At 50.4% G+C, this 16,246-nt stretch overlaps 1 protein-coding gene across 3 annotated transcripts in view; it reads right to left on the bottom strand.

Moving 5' to 3' along the window:
- Positions 1-16,246, bottom strand: part of TJP2 (tight junction protein 2) — a 260,996-nt gene that overhangs the window by 172,162 nt on the left and 72,588 nt on the right. Inside the window, exon 1 of one of the 3 annotated variants that reach the window (XM_073572241.1) lies at positions 5,745-5,855. The exons of 1 other annotated variant lie outside the window; for it this stretch is intronic. Coding sequence is in view for 1 of the 2 variants with exons in the window: in XM_073572239.1 (XP_073428340.1) it covers positions 5,350-5,445 (96 nt within the window). In the remaining variant the exon portion in view is untranslated. Of the gene's footprint in view, positions 1-5,349; positions 5,706-5,744; positions 5,856-16,246 lie in introns of those variants that run through there. One more of the 3 variants, XM_073572239.1, reaches the window with a different exon arrangement.

Below are 16,246 nucleotides of genomic sequence, written 5' to 3' on the forward strand. Positions count from 1 at the left end.
TTTCTTCAATCTTTTCAGTACACCCCACACAAAATAACAGTGCTATAGTGTCATACATGGCTCCATCCACCACTGGCAAGGACAGATAGTATATGAACCTGGCAGGAGGAGGCGAATACTATTACATTGCTCTATGCCACTGCTACATTGTAATGCAAGTGAACCAGGCAACAGTGCAGCAAGCAAGTCACAAAAACGTGGCACCAGTTGGATTTTTCACAACTTGATGGTCGCGGTCACAACACCTCGTGGGTCACAATGTGATTCCATTTACCTGGATTAAGCTGTGACGTAGCATCAGATCTTTGGCTGTGCACACTGTAGCACCTGCCTTAGGGCTCGCTCACACTCAGACGAGTGCTATCCAATGTTTTATCAGATAGAACTCCGACCAATGTTATTCAAAAGAAAAAAAAAGAAAAACAGAATTGCAGCACGCTGTGAGTGACACCGCAAATTGGATCACGCACATCCAGTCAAGTATGTGGGTGGATGTAATACATCTCTGCCCTTAGCGGCGGCTGCCAGCACCTATCAGACAGCAGAACCTGTGCCCTGACAGGCGGCTGCCAGCACCTATCAGACAGCAGAACCTGTGCCCTGACAGGCGGCTGCCAGCACCTATCAGACAGCAGAACCTGTGCCCTGACAGGCGGCTGCCAGCACCGACCATACAGCAGAACCTGTGCCCTGACAGGCGGCTGCCAGCACCGACCATACAGCAGAACCTGTGCCCTGACAGGCGGCTGCCAGCACCGACCATACAGCAGAACCTGTGCCCTGACAGGCGGCTGCCAGCACCGACCATACAGCAGAACCTGTGCCCTGACAGGCGGCTGCCAGCACCTATCAGACAGCAGAACCTGTGCCCTTACCGGAGGCTGCCAGCACCTATCAGACAGCAGAACCTGTGCCCTGAGCGGCGGCTGCCAGCACCTATCAGACAGCAGAACCTGTGCCCTGACAGGCGGCTGCCAGCACCTATCAGACAGCAGAACCTGTGCCCTGAGCGGCGGCTGCCAGCACCTATCAGACAGCAGAACCTGTGCCCTGAGCGGCGGCTGCCAGCACCTATCAGACAGCAGAACCTGTGCCCTGAGCGGCGGCTGCCAGCACCTGTCAGACAGCAGAACCTGTGCCCTTACCGGCGGCTGCCAGCACCTGTCAGACAGCAGAACCTGTGCCCTTACCGGCGGCTGCCAGCACCTGTCAGACAGCAGAACCTGTGCCCTTACCGGCGGCTGCCAGCACCTGTCAGACAGCAGAACCTGTGCCCTTACCGGCGGCTGCCAGCACCTGTCAGACAGCAGAACCTGTGCCCTTACCGGCGGCTGCCAGCACCTGTCAGACAGCAGAACCTGTGCCCTTACCGGAGTCTGCCAGCACCTATCAGACAGCAGAACCTGTGCCCTGACAGGCGGCTGCCAGCACCTGTCAGACAGCAGAACCTGTGCCCTGACAGGCGGCTGCCAGCACCTATCAGACAGCAGAACCTATGCCCTGACAGGCGGCTGCCAGCACCTACCATACAGCAGAACCTGTGCCCTGACAGGCGGCTGCCAGCACCTACCATACAGCAGAACCTGTGCCCTGACAGGCGGCTGCCAGCACCTACCATACAGCAGAACCTGTGCCCTGACAGGCGGCTGCCAGCACCGACCATACAACAGACGCTCTGCCCTGACAGGCGGCTGCCAGCACCTACCATACAGCAGAACCTGTGCCCTGACAGGCGGCTGCCAGCACCGACCATACAGCAGAACCTGTGCCCTGACAGGCGGCTGCCAGCACCTACCATACAGCAGAACCTGTGCCCTGACAGGCGGCTGCCAGCACCTACCATACAGCAGAACCTGTGCCCTGACAGGCGGCTGCCAGCACCTACCATACAGCAGAACCTGTGCCCTGACAGGCGGCTGCCAGCACCTACCATACAGCAGAACCTGTGCCCTGACAGGCGGCTGCCAGCACCTACCATACAGCAGAACCTGTGCCCTGACAGGCGGCTGCCAGCACCTACCATACAGCAGAACCTGTGCCCTGACAGGCGGCTGCCAGCACCGACCATACAGCAGAACCTGTGCCCTGACAGGCGGCTGCCAGCACCGACCATACAGCAGAACCTGTGCCCTGACAGGCGGCTGCCAGCACCGACCATACAGCAGAACCTGTGCCCTGACAGGCGGCTGCCAGCACCTACCATACAGCAGAACCTGTGCCCTGACAGGCGGCTGCCAGCACCTACCATACAGCAGAACCTGTGCCCTGACAGGCGGCTGCCAGCACCTACCATACAGCAGAACCTGTGCCCTGACAGGCGGCTGCCAGCACCGACCATACAGCAGAACCTGTGCCCTGACAGGCGGCTGCCAGCACCGACCATACAGCAGAACCTGTGCCCTGACAGGCGGCTGCCAGCACCTACCATACAGCAGAACCTGTGCCCTGACAGGCGGCTGCCAGCACCTACCATACAGCAGAACCTGTGCCCTGACAGGCGGCTGCCAGCACCTACCATACAGCAGAACCTGTGCCCTGACAGGCGGCTGCCAGCACCTACCATACAGCAGAACCTGTGCCCTGACAGGCGGCTGCCAGCACCGACCATACAGCAGAACCTGTGCCCTGACAGGCGGCTGCCAGCACCTACCATACAGCAGAACCTGTGCCCTGACAGGCGGCTGCCAGCACCGACCATACAGCAGAACCTGTGCCCTGACAGGCGGCTGCCAGCACCTACCATACAGCAGAACCTGTGCCCTGACAGGCGGCTGCCAGCACCTACCATACAGCAGAACCTGTGCCCTGACAGGCGGCTGCCAGCACCTACCATACAGCAGAACCTGTGCCCTGACAGGCGGCTGCCAGCACCTACCATACAGCAGAACCTGTGCCCTGACAGGCGGCTGCCAGCACCGACCATACAGCAGAACCTGTGCCCTGACAGGCGGCTGCCAGCACCGACCATACAGCAGAACCTGTGCCCTGACAGGCGGCTGCCAGCACCTACCATACAGCAGAACCTGTGCCCTGACAGGCGGCTGCCAGCACCTACCATACAGCAGAACCTGTGCCCTGACAGGCGGCTGCCAGCACCTACCATACAGCAGAACCTGTGCCCTGACAGGCGGCTGCCAGCACCTACCATACAGCAGAACCTGTGCCCTGACAGGCGGCTGCCAGCACCGACCATACAGCAGAACCTGTGCCCTGACAGGCGGCTGCCAGCACCTACCATACAGCAGAACCTGTGCCCTGACAGGCGGCTGCCAGCACCGACCATACAGCAGAACCTGTGCCCTGACAGGCGGCTGCCAGCACCTACCATACAGCAGAACCTGTGCCCTGACAGGCGGCTGCCAGCACCTACCATACAGCAGAACCTGTGCCCTGACAGGCGGCTGCCAGCACCTACCATACAGCAGAACCTGTGCCCTGACAGGCGGCTGCCAGCACCTACCATACAGCAGAACCTGTGCCCTGACAGGCGGCTGCCAGCACCTACCATACAGCAGAACCTGTGCCCTGACAGGCGGCTGCCAGCACCTACCATACAGCAGAACCTGTGCCCTGACAGGCGGCTGCCAGCACCTACCATACAGCAGAACCTGTGCCCTGACAGGCGGCTGCCAGCACCGACCATACAGCAGAACCTGTGCCCTGACAGGCGGCTGCCAGCACCGACCATACAGCAGAACCTGTGCCCTGACAGGCGGCTGCCAGCACCGACCATACAGCAGAACCTGTGCCCTGACAGGCGGCTGCCAGCACCGACCATACAGCAGAACCTGTGCCCTGACAGGCGGCTGCCAGCACCGACCATACAGCAGAACCTGTGCCCTGACAGGCGGCTGCCAGCACCGACCATACAGCAGAACCTGTGCCCTGACAGGCGGCTGCCAGCACCGACCATACAGCAGAACCTGTGCCCTGACAGGCGGCTGCCAGCACCGACCATACAGCAGAACCTGTGCCCTGACAGGCGGCTGCCAGCACCGACCATACAGCAGAACCTGTGCCCTGACAGGCGGCTGCCAGCACCGACCATACAGCAGAACCTGTGCCCTGACAGGCGGCTGCCAGCACCTACCATACAGCAGAACCTGTGCCCTGACAGGCGGCTGCCAGCACCTACCATACAGCAGAACCTGTGCCCTGACAGGCGGCTGCCAGCACCTACCATACAGCAGAACCTGTGCCCTGACAGGCGGCTGCCAGCACCTACCATACAGCAGAACCTGTGCCCTGACAGGCGGCTGCCAGCACCTACCATACAGCAGAACCTGTGCCCTGACAGGCGGCTGCCAGCACCGACCATACAGCAGAACCTGTGCCCTGACAGGCGGCTGCCAGCACCGACCATACAGCAGAACCTGTGCCCTGACAGGCGGCTGCCAGCACCTACCATACAGCAGAACCTGTGCCCTGACAGGCGGCTGCCAGCACCTACCATACAGCAGAACCTGTGCCCTGACAGGCGGCTGCCAGCACCTACCATACAGCAGAACCTGTGCCCTGACAGGCGGCTGCCAGCACCGACCATACAGCAGAACCTGTGCCCTGACAGGCGGCTGCCAGCACCTACCATACAGCAGAACCTGTGCCCTGACAGGCGGCTGCCAGCACCGACCATACAGCAGAACCTGTGCCCTGACAGGCGGCTGCCAGCACCGACCATACAGCAGAACCTGTGCCCTGACAGGCGGCTGCCAGCACCTACCATACAGCAGAACCTGTGCCCTGACAGGCGGCTGCCAGCACCTACCATACAGCAGAACCTGTGCCCTGACAGGCGGCTGCCAGCACCTACCATACAGCAGAACCTGTGCCCTGACAGGCGGCTGCCAGCACCTACCATACAGCAGAACCTGTGCCCTGACAGGCGGCTGCCAGCACCTACCATACAGCAGAACCTGTGCCCTGACAGGCGGCTGCCAGCACCGACCATACAGCAGAACCTGTGCCCTGACAGGCGGCTGCCAGCACCGACCATACAGCAGAACCTGTGCCCTGACAGGCGGCTGCCAGCACCTACCATACAGCAGAACCTGTGCCCTGACAGGCGGCTGCCAGCACCGACCATATAGCAGAACCTGTGCCCTGACAGGCGGCTGCCAGCACCGACCATACAGCAGAACCTGTGCCCTGACAGGCGGCTGCCAGCACCGACCATACAGCAGAACCTGTGCCCTGACAGGCGGCTGACAGCACCTACCATACAGCAGACCCTCTGCCCTGCCTGCACCAGGGATCAGCAGTTTCAAGAGCTGGCCCCCTGCGGTGGGCTGGAAAGTTTAGCTAAGTTCCATCCCCCTCCTGTCCTGCGGCTGATACCTGCGGGCTGCTCACCTCACTCCTTGCCAGCCGGCTGCTCACTCCCAGCCATGCGGACAGGTTCTTGCCGTGGCCGTGTGGCGGCTGCTGAAGGAAGCGGTCTCCTCTCATCCTCAGTGCTGCGCAGCTCCGCCGCAGTCCTCACAGCACTACCTGCCCCCGTGCACAGGACCAGCGATCCCTCTCAGCCAAGTGTAGATTCCCCTGGGGCAAGCTTCCAGTGGCCCCGACCATTACCTACAGGGGGGGAAAGGTCGCCACTGCCGAATGGTATGAGCGCTGCTTGCCGTGTAGCTCTCGGCTCACACCGCCACTCCAGCACTACGAGCTACCGCTGAGCTCAGGCTTGGGCTTCATGCACCGGAGGCAAACTAGAGGAAACGTGTGAGGATCATACAAAGTGCGCTCACCTGTCCGGAGTAATGGTTTGTTCGAAGTGCTGCAACTACAAGCTGGAAGTTTCAAAGCAAACAAAGAGGGAGGGGAGTTTACACCCTGCAGTGTCCTGGGCGCAGGGAAGGGTCCAGCCAGGGGGTCTCCGCCGGGTTACTCGTCAGCAGCACTAGCCCCCACGTATTTCTATAGCTTCTAGTCATCAGAAGAACTGTTCCCGGGGCACTGGCTGCCACTTTATTCTTTCCTCCTTCCACATGCCACATCTTTTATTTTTCCACCCACATAGACATGAGATTTTTTTGTACTTTTGAATGACACTTTTTTTCCATTTTTTCCCAAATTTCCTGGGAAACGGGGAAAAAATCCAAGCGGAGTGAAAGGGTGAAAAAACAAAGTTTTCCCCGTTGTTTGGGGGTTTTGTTATTACGGCGTTAATTTCGCCAGAAGAATGGCGCGGCAGCGTAATTCTCCAGCTCAGTACAATTGCAGGAACCCAAACTCTAGGCTTTTTAAAATATTTTACTGGTTAAAAAAAACCAAACGTTATCTGCCGCTCTAGCTTCTGGGACACATGGCGAGATGTCATTTTGGGGTACATGCGGCTTTTTATAGCATTTTTTCCAAGGTACGGTGATGTAAAGTGGGAATGATGGCATTTCTTTTTGGGGTTTTAACTTACAGGTTAAGGCTACGTTCACATTAGGCGTTTTTGCTGCGTTTGGGGTTTTTGTGAGCAGTATTTTGTGCTTTGCATGGTTTTTTTTCCACTTCTTTCAGTGTTTTTCACCCATTGACTTGAATGGGTGGTGAAAAAATGCAGGTATCAGGTGTTGCTGCGCGTTTTATGCGAAACCTGATGCTATAGAACAGGACTTTGTTTTTCAGCTCTAAACTTTGTCAGCATGGACAACTGTAGCATGCCAAAACCGCAAGAAAAACATGATTTTTTTCTGCAGCTTCTTTCCTGCCAAGACATGAGTTTTTGCTGCAGAAAAAAAAGAAAAATGCTGAAAATATGCCTAGTGTGAACTTACCCTAAGGCTGAGGGTTTTTTTTGTCTCGTTTTCGTGGTGGTTTTAAACGCGCGATTTTGCCACGAAAAATAAGCATCCCATGGGAGCGCGACATCTCGCGGTTATTCGCGATAACGTTGCGGGAGCGCAAAGGATTACTGGGAGCGTGGAGAGAGGCGGGAAGGCTGCGCGGGACGCTGGAAGGTGAGAATAGCAATATTTTTTTTTATTATTTTTTACATTTTATCTTTTACTACTGATGCCGCATAGGCAGCATCAGTAGTAAAAAGTTGGTCACACTTGTCAAACACTACGTTTGACGAGTGTGACCAACCTGTCAATCAGTTCTCCAAGCTATACTACAGATCGCTTGGCAAATGCTAGCATTCTGCAAGTTAATTACGCTTGCAAATCGCTAGTTTTTCCGCGGGAATTTAAAATGGAATTTTCCCGCGGAATGGAATCCGTAATTCTCGTGGTAACTTCCACTACGTGTGAACATAGCCTAAAAGTCATTCTGTTTTATCTAGACTGGATTTATAGGATATGAAAATATCAACTGTGCATATATACAGTAGTAGTAGATAGAGCAGTCGCTGAAGACTCAAGATCCAGACAGACCAATCTCGGCACAGCCTGGACTGACTACAGGAAAGCCTATGACTCTATGCCACACACATGGATCTGTGAATGCTTGGCTTTCTACAATGTCAACAGGAAATTATGAACCTTCCTCAGAAACTCAATGGGGCTATGGAGAACACTGGATGTCAACTCAAGACAACTAGCACAAGTAACCATCAAATGCGGCATATACCAAGGTGATGCACTGTCCCCATTGATGTTCTGCATAGGCTTGAACCCCCTCAGTCAGCTAATAACAGAGTCTGGCTATGGATACAAGTTCAAGAGTGGAAGCACCATCAGCCACCTCCTCTACATGGATGACATCAAGCTGTATGCGAAAAATGAACGAGACATCGATTCTCTGATCCACCTGACAAGGATCTACAGTGAAGACATCGGGATGTCCTTCGGACTGGATAAGTGCGGCCGGTTGGTAATAAAGAAAGTCAAGACCAATGGAGTGGAATTACCAGCAGGGCACATAGCAGATGTACAGACATGCTACAAGTACCTCGGCATCTCACAGGGATACGGTAACCATGATGAGGAGGCAAGGAAAGCAGCAACATCCAAATACCATCAATGGGTAAGACAGGTCCTGGATAGCCAGCTCATTGGGAAGAATAAAATCCATGCCATCAATACATATGCCCTGGCAGATACCGTGTCATGATCCCAGTGCAGGTTTTGACCTGCACGTCAGGGGTAAATGTCTGGAGCCCAGTGCAGGCTTTGACCTTCACTCCTGGGGTTAATTATTGTGGCCTCTCTGTGGTTCAAGGAGAGCGTCTTATAGCCCTGGGAAACTCCTATCCCTGTCAGTTATACTTTTGCCTTTGGCCGAGTGTGGTGACCCCTGTGTGCCTGTGCCTTCTGATTGTCTTCTAGCTTGATTATATGGTTCTGACCCGGTTCTGTCCCCTGTTGTGTGTTTGTCTCTTGATTCTGTACTGTGTATCTGTTTCTCTGGTTTCTGTATGCTGCTACGTCCTGACTATCCGTTCTGTCTAATCCTTTGGTACTGTCGTGCTATCTCGTGCTTTGACCCCGGCCTGTTCCGTTTACATCTCTGTCTATGCCCCTTGGTAACTTCGTCCCGTAGTTACCCTTCTAGGAGTTTTCCTGCTGCTCCTAGCTCTCTGGAGTTTAGGCCACGCCCCCAGCAGTCACATGCTTCAGGTCCTGTTGGTCTAGCATGCATCCTCACCGCTGCTGCCCTGCTCCACAGGTATCTTGGAGCGCAGTTTCTCTTACGCAGGACACACGCACTGGCTCAGTGAGCAAGTACAGTGCGGTGTTCCTGACACCCTGCTGGCATTGCGTGCTGGCCAAAAGAAGATATGGAAGTTGTAGATGTGATGACACGAAATATCCTCACAATGCATGGAGCTCTCCAACCTAAGTCTTGCACCCAAAGATTGTATACCAACAGAAAAGAGGGTGGTCAAGACTTGATAAGCATCCAAGCCACCATCATGGATGAAACAAGGAGTATCCTTGAATACATCAGAAGAATGGCGCCAGAAGATGAGATGCTGAGAGAAAGCCTAAGGCAGCAACAACAACAGATCTGGAAGGAAGAACAGGAACATGAAGCGACATGGCAAGAAAAGCCGCTGCATGGGATGTACCATTGACAGATAATGGAGGTGGCTGACATGGAGAAATTCTACTAATGACTGGAGAAAGCTGGACTTCGAGACAGCACAGAGGCACTAATCATAGTGGCACAAGAGCAAGCACTAAGTACCAGATCCATAGAAGCAAGAATATACCACACAAGACAAGACCCAAGGTGCAGACTATGCAAAGAAACCTCAGAAAACGTCCAACACATAGTGGCAGGATGGAAAATGCAAGCAGGAACAGCATATACTGAACGCCACAACCAAGTAGCGGGAATTGTATACAGGAACATCTGCACAGCATATTGGCTAAGGCCGGGTTCACACTTGCGTAGGGCTTCGTACTTCTTCCTTTAAGCTCCACCTACGCTCTGCCTACTTCTGCATGCATCCTGCATCATTCTGCATACCTATCTTTAACATTGGGTACCCAGAGACATGCGTCATATGCAGATGAGTCCGCGAGCCAAGTTTTGACGTGTCCTCTGAACGAAACGTTGCATTTTTGTGTGTTCGGCGAGCGCGTCAAAATGACACATGCGAACGTATCCGCATACAATGCATGTCCCTGCGTACCCAATGTTAAAGATAGGTATGCAGGATGCATGCGGTAGTAGGTGGAGCTTAAGGGAACAAGTATGCAGACCAGCCAAATGCAAGTGTGAACCCGGCCTAAGTACAGGTGGGAGACCCCAGAGAAAGTGGTGGAGAATGAAAGGGCTAAAATCCTGTGGGACTTGTAGATCCACGCGATAAGCAGGTGTTGGCTAACCAACCAAACATTGTGATAGTAGTCAAGGATCAGACATGTGGCAGTGCCAAGTGACAGCAACATCAGAAAGAAGGAATATGAGAAGCTGGAGAAATACCAGGGCCTCAAAGGACAACTGGAGATGCGGATGGTGAAGGTAACTGTAATGCCAGTGGTGAGAGGAGCATTTAGTGCAGTAACCCCTAAGTTGGTAAAATAATAATCTTCCACAGCGCTTTACAGTTTGCACACATCATCATAGCTGCCCCAATGGGGCTCACAATCCAAATTCCCTATCAGTATATGGAACGCCCCACAGGGCCGGAGGTACTCGGTACCGGGCCTTTCAGGCTCTTTTAAGGGGAAAGTATGTCACGGTGGTGATAGTGACCCGGTCCGTGGCCCTGAGTGTCCAATGTAGATTATGGAAGTTCAGATGAAGGGGAAGATGGTAGGATAGTTGTAGGGGAAAAAGGGAATCGTGACGCGCCACCCGTGGCACTCGGCTAGTATAGCCGATGCTGCGATGCAGACCCTCTGGGATGATGATTTAGCAGCTAAGGTGATGAAGCTCTCCACGGGTAGAGCTGTGTCCCAGGGCAGTTGAGCCGGTGATGGTGATGTTTGCAGTGTGAGGCAGGCAGTTGTAAAATAACTCAAAGGACACGGTTGGATGCAGTTTCTTGGTTTTTTTTACTCACAAGTTTTGTGTACATGTTGGTCCACTTAGTGCTGCGTCCTCCGAGGGAGGGGTCCGGCAAACTCCCAGGCAGATTGGGTACACCTTTCAGGACTCCTCGTGTTTCTCTCAAGGCCGTGTCTCTGCGCTGAATTCTCCCTGCCCTGCACCTTCACAAGTAATCTCCTCAGGCCCTGAGGTCTGCTGCCTTTTGGAGGGTACTTGTGGCTGTGGTTGAGGCACTTAAAGTTACCTCAGCCTCTGGCTTCCCAGCTGAGTCTTGAACTCTAGCTACCACTAGCTTAAGGGGCCGGCTCCCTCGCTCTGGCCTGGTCCTTCCCTTCCAGGATGCGGGCCCCACGGGTGGCCAGTCGCACTAGTTTCTGGAAGGATCTCTTTACCTCAGACCTAGCTCCTCCCACCAACTGTCACCTTTCTCAATATGACTGGATGCCAAACTATCACTCTAGTACCTAAGTCCTCCCACTCTACCTACCTTCCACACTAACCCCCCCCACACCCTTACCTAGCCAGTCTGGGATGAGGCCATCCTCCCGAAGGGTATGCCCAGGTGCCCTGACTAGCTAGTGTGTGTGTTGAGTGCAGTGTTAGGAGTCCTGGGTGGTGATCCCTCCTTACCTGAGGGTGGGATACCACACCTCTGGATGAGGTGCAGTACCTCTGTGGCGACCGGACCCTCAGGGGCGCCACATATATCTTTAGAGTGTGGGAGGAAACCGGAGAACCCGGGGGAAACCCACACAAACATGGGGAGAATATACAAACTCCTTTCAGATGTCCTTGGTGGGATTTGAACCCTGGTCTCCAGCACTGCAAAGCTGCAGTGCTAACCACTGAGCCACCATGCTGCCCAAAATGGCTAAAACAGATCCCAGGAGCAGCATCTGAACTCTGTCAAGAAAAGCGCAATGCTGGTAATAACTAAGATCCTGCGCAGAACCCTCAAACTCCCAGGCCTCTGGTAGAGGACCCGAGAATGAGGAAGGACAAAAAAAGAACCATCCACATTGGGCGATGATAAGGAAGTTTTAGTAGTTTTTACATATATATTTGTTTTTTTATTCTTTCTTCATAACTTTTTCCTTATTTTTTAGGTACCTTTAAGAGGGCTTGAACCTACTTCTACTACAAGTTCTCACACAATTAGAATATCATCAAAAAGTTAATTTATTTCAGTTCTTCAATAGAAAATGTGAAAATCATATTATATATAGTCATTAAAAAAACACAGTGAACTGTTTATTTCTATTATTGTTGATAATTATGGCTTACAACCAATGAAAACCAAAAAGTCATTATCCCAGTGAATTAGAATAATTAACAAAAACACCTGCAAACGCTTCCTAAGCATTTAAAAAGGTCCCTTAGTCTGTTTCAGTAGGCTCCACAATCATGGGGAAGACTACTGACTTGACAGATGTTCAAAACGCAGTCATTGACACACTCCACAGGGAAGGTAAGCCACAAAAGGTCATTGCTAAAGAAGCTAACTGTTCAGAGTTCTGTATCCAAGCATATTAATGGAAAGTTGAGTGGAAGGAAAAAGTGTGGTAGAAAAAGGTGCACAAGCAACCAAGGTAATTGCAGCCTTGAAAGGATTGTTAATAAAAGGCCATTCAAGAATTTGGGGGAGATTCACAAGGAGTGGACTGCTGATGCTTCAAGAGCCACCTCACACAGACGTATCCAGGACATAGTCTACAAGTGTCGCATTCCTTGTGTCAAGCCACTCATGACCAATAGACAATGCCAGAAGCGTCTTACCTGGGCCAAGGAGAAACAGAACTGGACTGTTGTGGTGCTAATAAAAATTTGGATATCTTATAGTCTACATATTGTAATATATTGTTTATATGCTTTGATATAGTGTGGTCACTAGACCAAGGGTGGAATGTATTGCAAATTTGAAATATGGTTGTTTGAATCCAAACACTATATATTGCAATATACTACTGTGTAATATCATTGATGCTGAAATTTGGTGGTCTTTGGGGTCTTTGAAGCTCTGTGTTTCAAGGATTCATTATCCTGATTTGCACACAAGTGACCACTGTGATATTTGCTTTGACAAACAGTGATCCTGAATACTTTCTCTTTTCTATACCCTGCCACTTGGGTTAAAGTAATTGGGGGGTGGTTGATGGGAATTCTACAAGGAACTTTCCAAGTAATTTTGTGTGGTATTCTAATATATGTAGGGTTAAGAGTTGTGTGGTGTATTCTTACACATGTGCTGGGAAAAATTACAAAGACAATAGGAAAAATAACAACTGTACAGATAATGAATATTTATGCTGCTTGAACAAGGAAGTCTTGTGTACAATAATAGTGTGATGCTCAGAGACAAGGGAGACCAAAATGTTTTGATGGTTTCATGTAGCAATGGTCATGCATGACATCAATAATCAAGGACCGATTGTGATACAAATGAGACAAGTATGAGTGTGTGCCTGGGTTACGATAGGTATCCAGTTTTCAGAATAGGTGATTATGGAAGTCATGCTGCCCATATGCTACCATCTTAGAGCGTTATGCTATGATCATTAAGAGTTAACTTTGACAAGCAACATAAGGGGGGAACTTTAAACAGTGACAGACAACCTTGAAGCATTGTGCTATTGTTGGAGGACATGCCAGTGGCAAACAGTTCTTGGGTTGTATTCAGTAGCAAACAACCTTGAAACATTGTGCTATTGTTAGAGGACATGTCAGTGTCAAACAGATCTTGGGTTGTAGTCAGTGGCAAACAACCTTGAAACATTGTGTTATTGTTAGAAAACAACCTATTGCGCAATGGCAAGATACTGATGATTCAGCCTAAACATATTGCACAGATGTGATAGGGGAGGATGTGGAAGTTGTGTATAAAAAGGGGACCCTGTGTCAGCGAGGTAGGGACATTTCCAGAAGGTATCGTGGACGCACGGTTTCTGTGTTGACAAGACCAGAGAATTTCCTTCTCGCTGACACTGTGGTCCCTCCAGTGGAGAAGTGATGTTACAATACTTGGTAATGTATTGATGCTTATTTCTCTATGTACTGTAATTCATGTTAACTGTATGATTCACATGAAATTAATTAACAAAACAGAGTAATATTATATCTGCCATTCCATAAGTCAGCATTATCCTGATGTAATGTTAATTGTTACATTATTGTTTTACCATAAAACTGTATTCAGTGTGCCTAATTTGTATATTAGTGAGCGTTGCGTATGTAAGGGCGTACCCGGCCTGTTATTTTGACATGGTAAAACAACTGTTGCTCAGTGGTCCAAGGTGTTTTCAGATGAAAGTAAATTTTGCATTTCATATGGAAATCAAGGTCCCAGAGTCTGGAGGAAAAGTGGAGAGGCCACAATCCAAGCTGCTTGAGGTCTAGTGTGAAGTTTCCACAATCAGTGGTGGTTTAGGGAGCTAATTCATCTGCTGGTGTAGGTCCACTGTGTTTTATCAAAACGAAAGTCAGCATAGCCAACTACCAGGAAATTTTAGAGCACTTCATGCTTCCCTTTCATTCTCCAGCAGGACTTGGCACCTGTCCACACTGCCAAAAGTACCAATACCTGGTTTAAAAACAACAGTATCACTGTGCTTGATTGGCCACCAACTTGTCTGACCTTAACCATTGTCAAGAGGAAGATGAGACACACCAGACCCAACAATGCAGACGAGCTGAAGGCTGCTATCAATGTAACCTGAGCTTCCATAACACCTTAGTAAATGCCACAGACAGATTGCCTCCATGCCACGCCACATTAATGCAATAATTGATGCAAAAGGAGCCCCGACCAAATATTGAATGCATTTACTGAACATACATTTCAGTAGGCCAACATTTCAGATTTTAAAATAATTTTTCAAGCTGGTGTTATAAAGTATTCTAGTTTACTGAGATAATGACTTTTGGGTTTTCATTGGCTGTAAGCCATAAGCATGTAAATTAACAGAAATAAAACACTTGCAATGTGTTTGTAATGAATCTATATATGAGTTTCACTTTTTGTATTGAATGGAAATAAATTACCTTTTTGATCTAATTTAGTGAGGAGCACCTGTATATACACTGTAGTACTTCAGTATTGCCTTAATGAACAGTCTCCTTAGGAGTACAAAGATGGTGGAAACAGGATCCTTCTGCACGCACAGAGCTGCCATGGCAACTCATTGCAGAGGATGGGGTCAATTCAGAGCCACATGATCATGCCAATTAAATGACGCTCCGAGATTGACAGCATTATTTATGTGGTACACTTACCGTATTTTTGCAGGCCAATTTTGCGGCTCCAATAGCTTTCTATGGGCCCGCAAAATCGGCCTACAAAAATTCAATGGTGCGACGTGAGCCGAACAGCCGTGAAAAAATACCGAGCTTGCTCAATATTTTTCATGGCGTACGGACATTCTGGTCTCAGTGGGATCCTATTTTCTTTTAAGTGGAAACAAAACAAAAATCCTCCATTCTGTAAAGGGGGCTTTACACATAGCGATATCGCTAGCAATATTGCTAAGGTGTCACCGATTTTGTGACGCAGCAGCGATATTGCTAGCGATATCGCTATGTGTGATACTTACCTCCGACCGGCTCCCCCGCTGTCTGTCGCTGATCGCATGAGATCGGCCGGGTCCATTTCTCGTCAGGCGCTTCCTGCTGGGCTCCCTGCTGTCGCCGACGAGCGATGCGTGGACGTGGGCGGGAGGACGTCATGGTCGCCGCGTCTGAAAGGTAAGTAACGACCGCTGCTGCGTCGCTACATCGCCGGTGAGTCTGCCTGTTTGGCTGCTCACTAGCGACCATTTAGCGATGCACCAGCGATCCTGACCGGGTCATATCATGGTCGGGATCGCTAGTGCATCGCTAAATGTAAAGGGGCCTTAAGTTCTTGAAAATCGAGTGTTATCCGAGTGCTGTCCATTTTTTAATTATTCACGGACCCATAGAAATGAATGGGCAAGTGCCGTACGATTCTTGGGGGGGCAAATTGGGGAAGCTGCGATCTTTTTCCTTAGACCACTCGGAAAAAAAAAAATCGGACACGTGCAGAGCCCCATAGAATAACATGGGTACGGGTTTTATCCATCAACACCACGAATAGTGCTTGTCTGATTAAAACGATCTTCTGCACAAGAGGCATCTAGCAGCTGTATAATACAGATCCCATATATCTCCTGGGCCCATGCGACATGTTTTTGTAGTCACAAAGGATTTATAGAATTATTATTTTTACTTTGCAATACAAAATGATTTTTAGTGTTACAGGAGAAATATGAAAAATATTAATTTAAATAAGAGTTCCCTTAGAGAAATTCATAATTTCTATTATTCCAATATTTGCTCCAGCTTACAATCTAGAATATGTGATAAAAAAGAACCATATAGATAGCTGTGTAGTTATGAGCACCACCTTCTCAGGTTCATTACGCCATCTCATGGCCTGCAACATAGACACGTGTCTTATCTTAGTGTGAGGGATATTCTTGGACGAGCATATTTTTATTTTCAAAAAGAGTACAAAATCAGAATGTATCAAAATACAGTAAGTACTACAATAAGTCTGACCAGTGAAAATTGCCACTTAAAAGGGATTATCCATGACTATAGAATTTTTTTTTTACTACGAGCTTAAGAACTAACAGGCAGGGAGCTGTTAACTCCCTGCCTGTTGTGCTCGGCGCCTATCCCTGCCAGCTATTCAGAAACTTTTGCTACTATTATACCGACAGAGCAAAGACTTCTGGTCTGCTCTATTGATGGGGCGTTTCTGCCGATGTCGTGCAGGGAGCCAAATGTCAATCAACAT

The sequence above is a fragment of the Dendrobates tinctorius genome, unplaced genomic scaffold (genome assembly GCF_039654945.1).
Source record: "Dendrobates tinctorius isolate UK_male_01 unplaced genomic scaffold, ASM3965494v1 ptg000031l, whole genome shotgun sequence".
Lineage (NCBI taxonomy): Eukaryota > Metazoa > Chordata > Amphibia > Anura > Dendrobatidae > Dendrobates > Dendrobates tinctorius.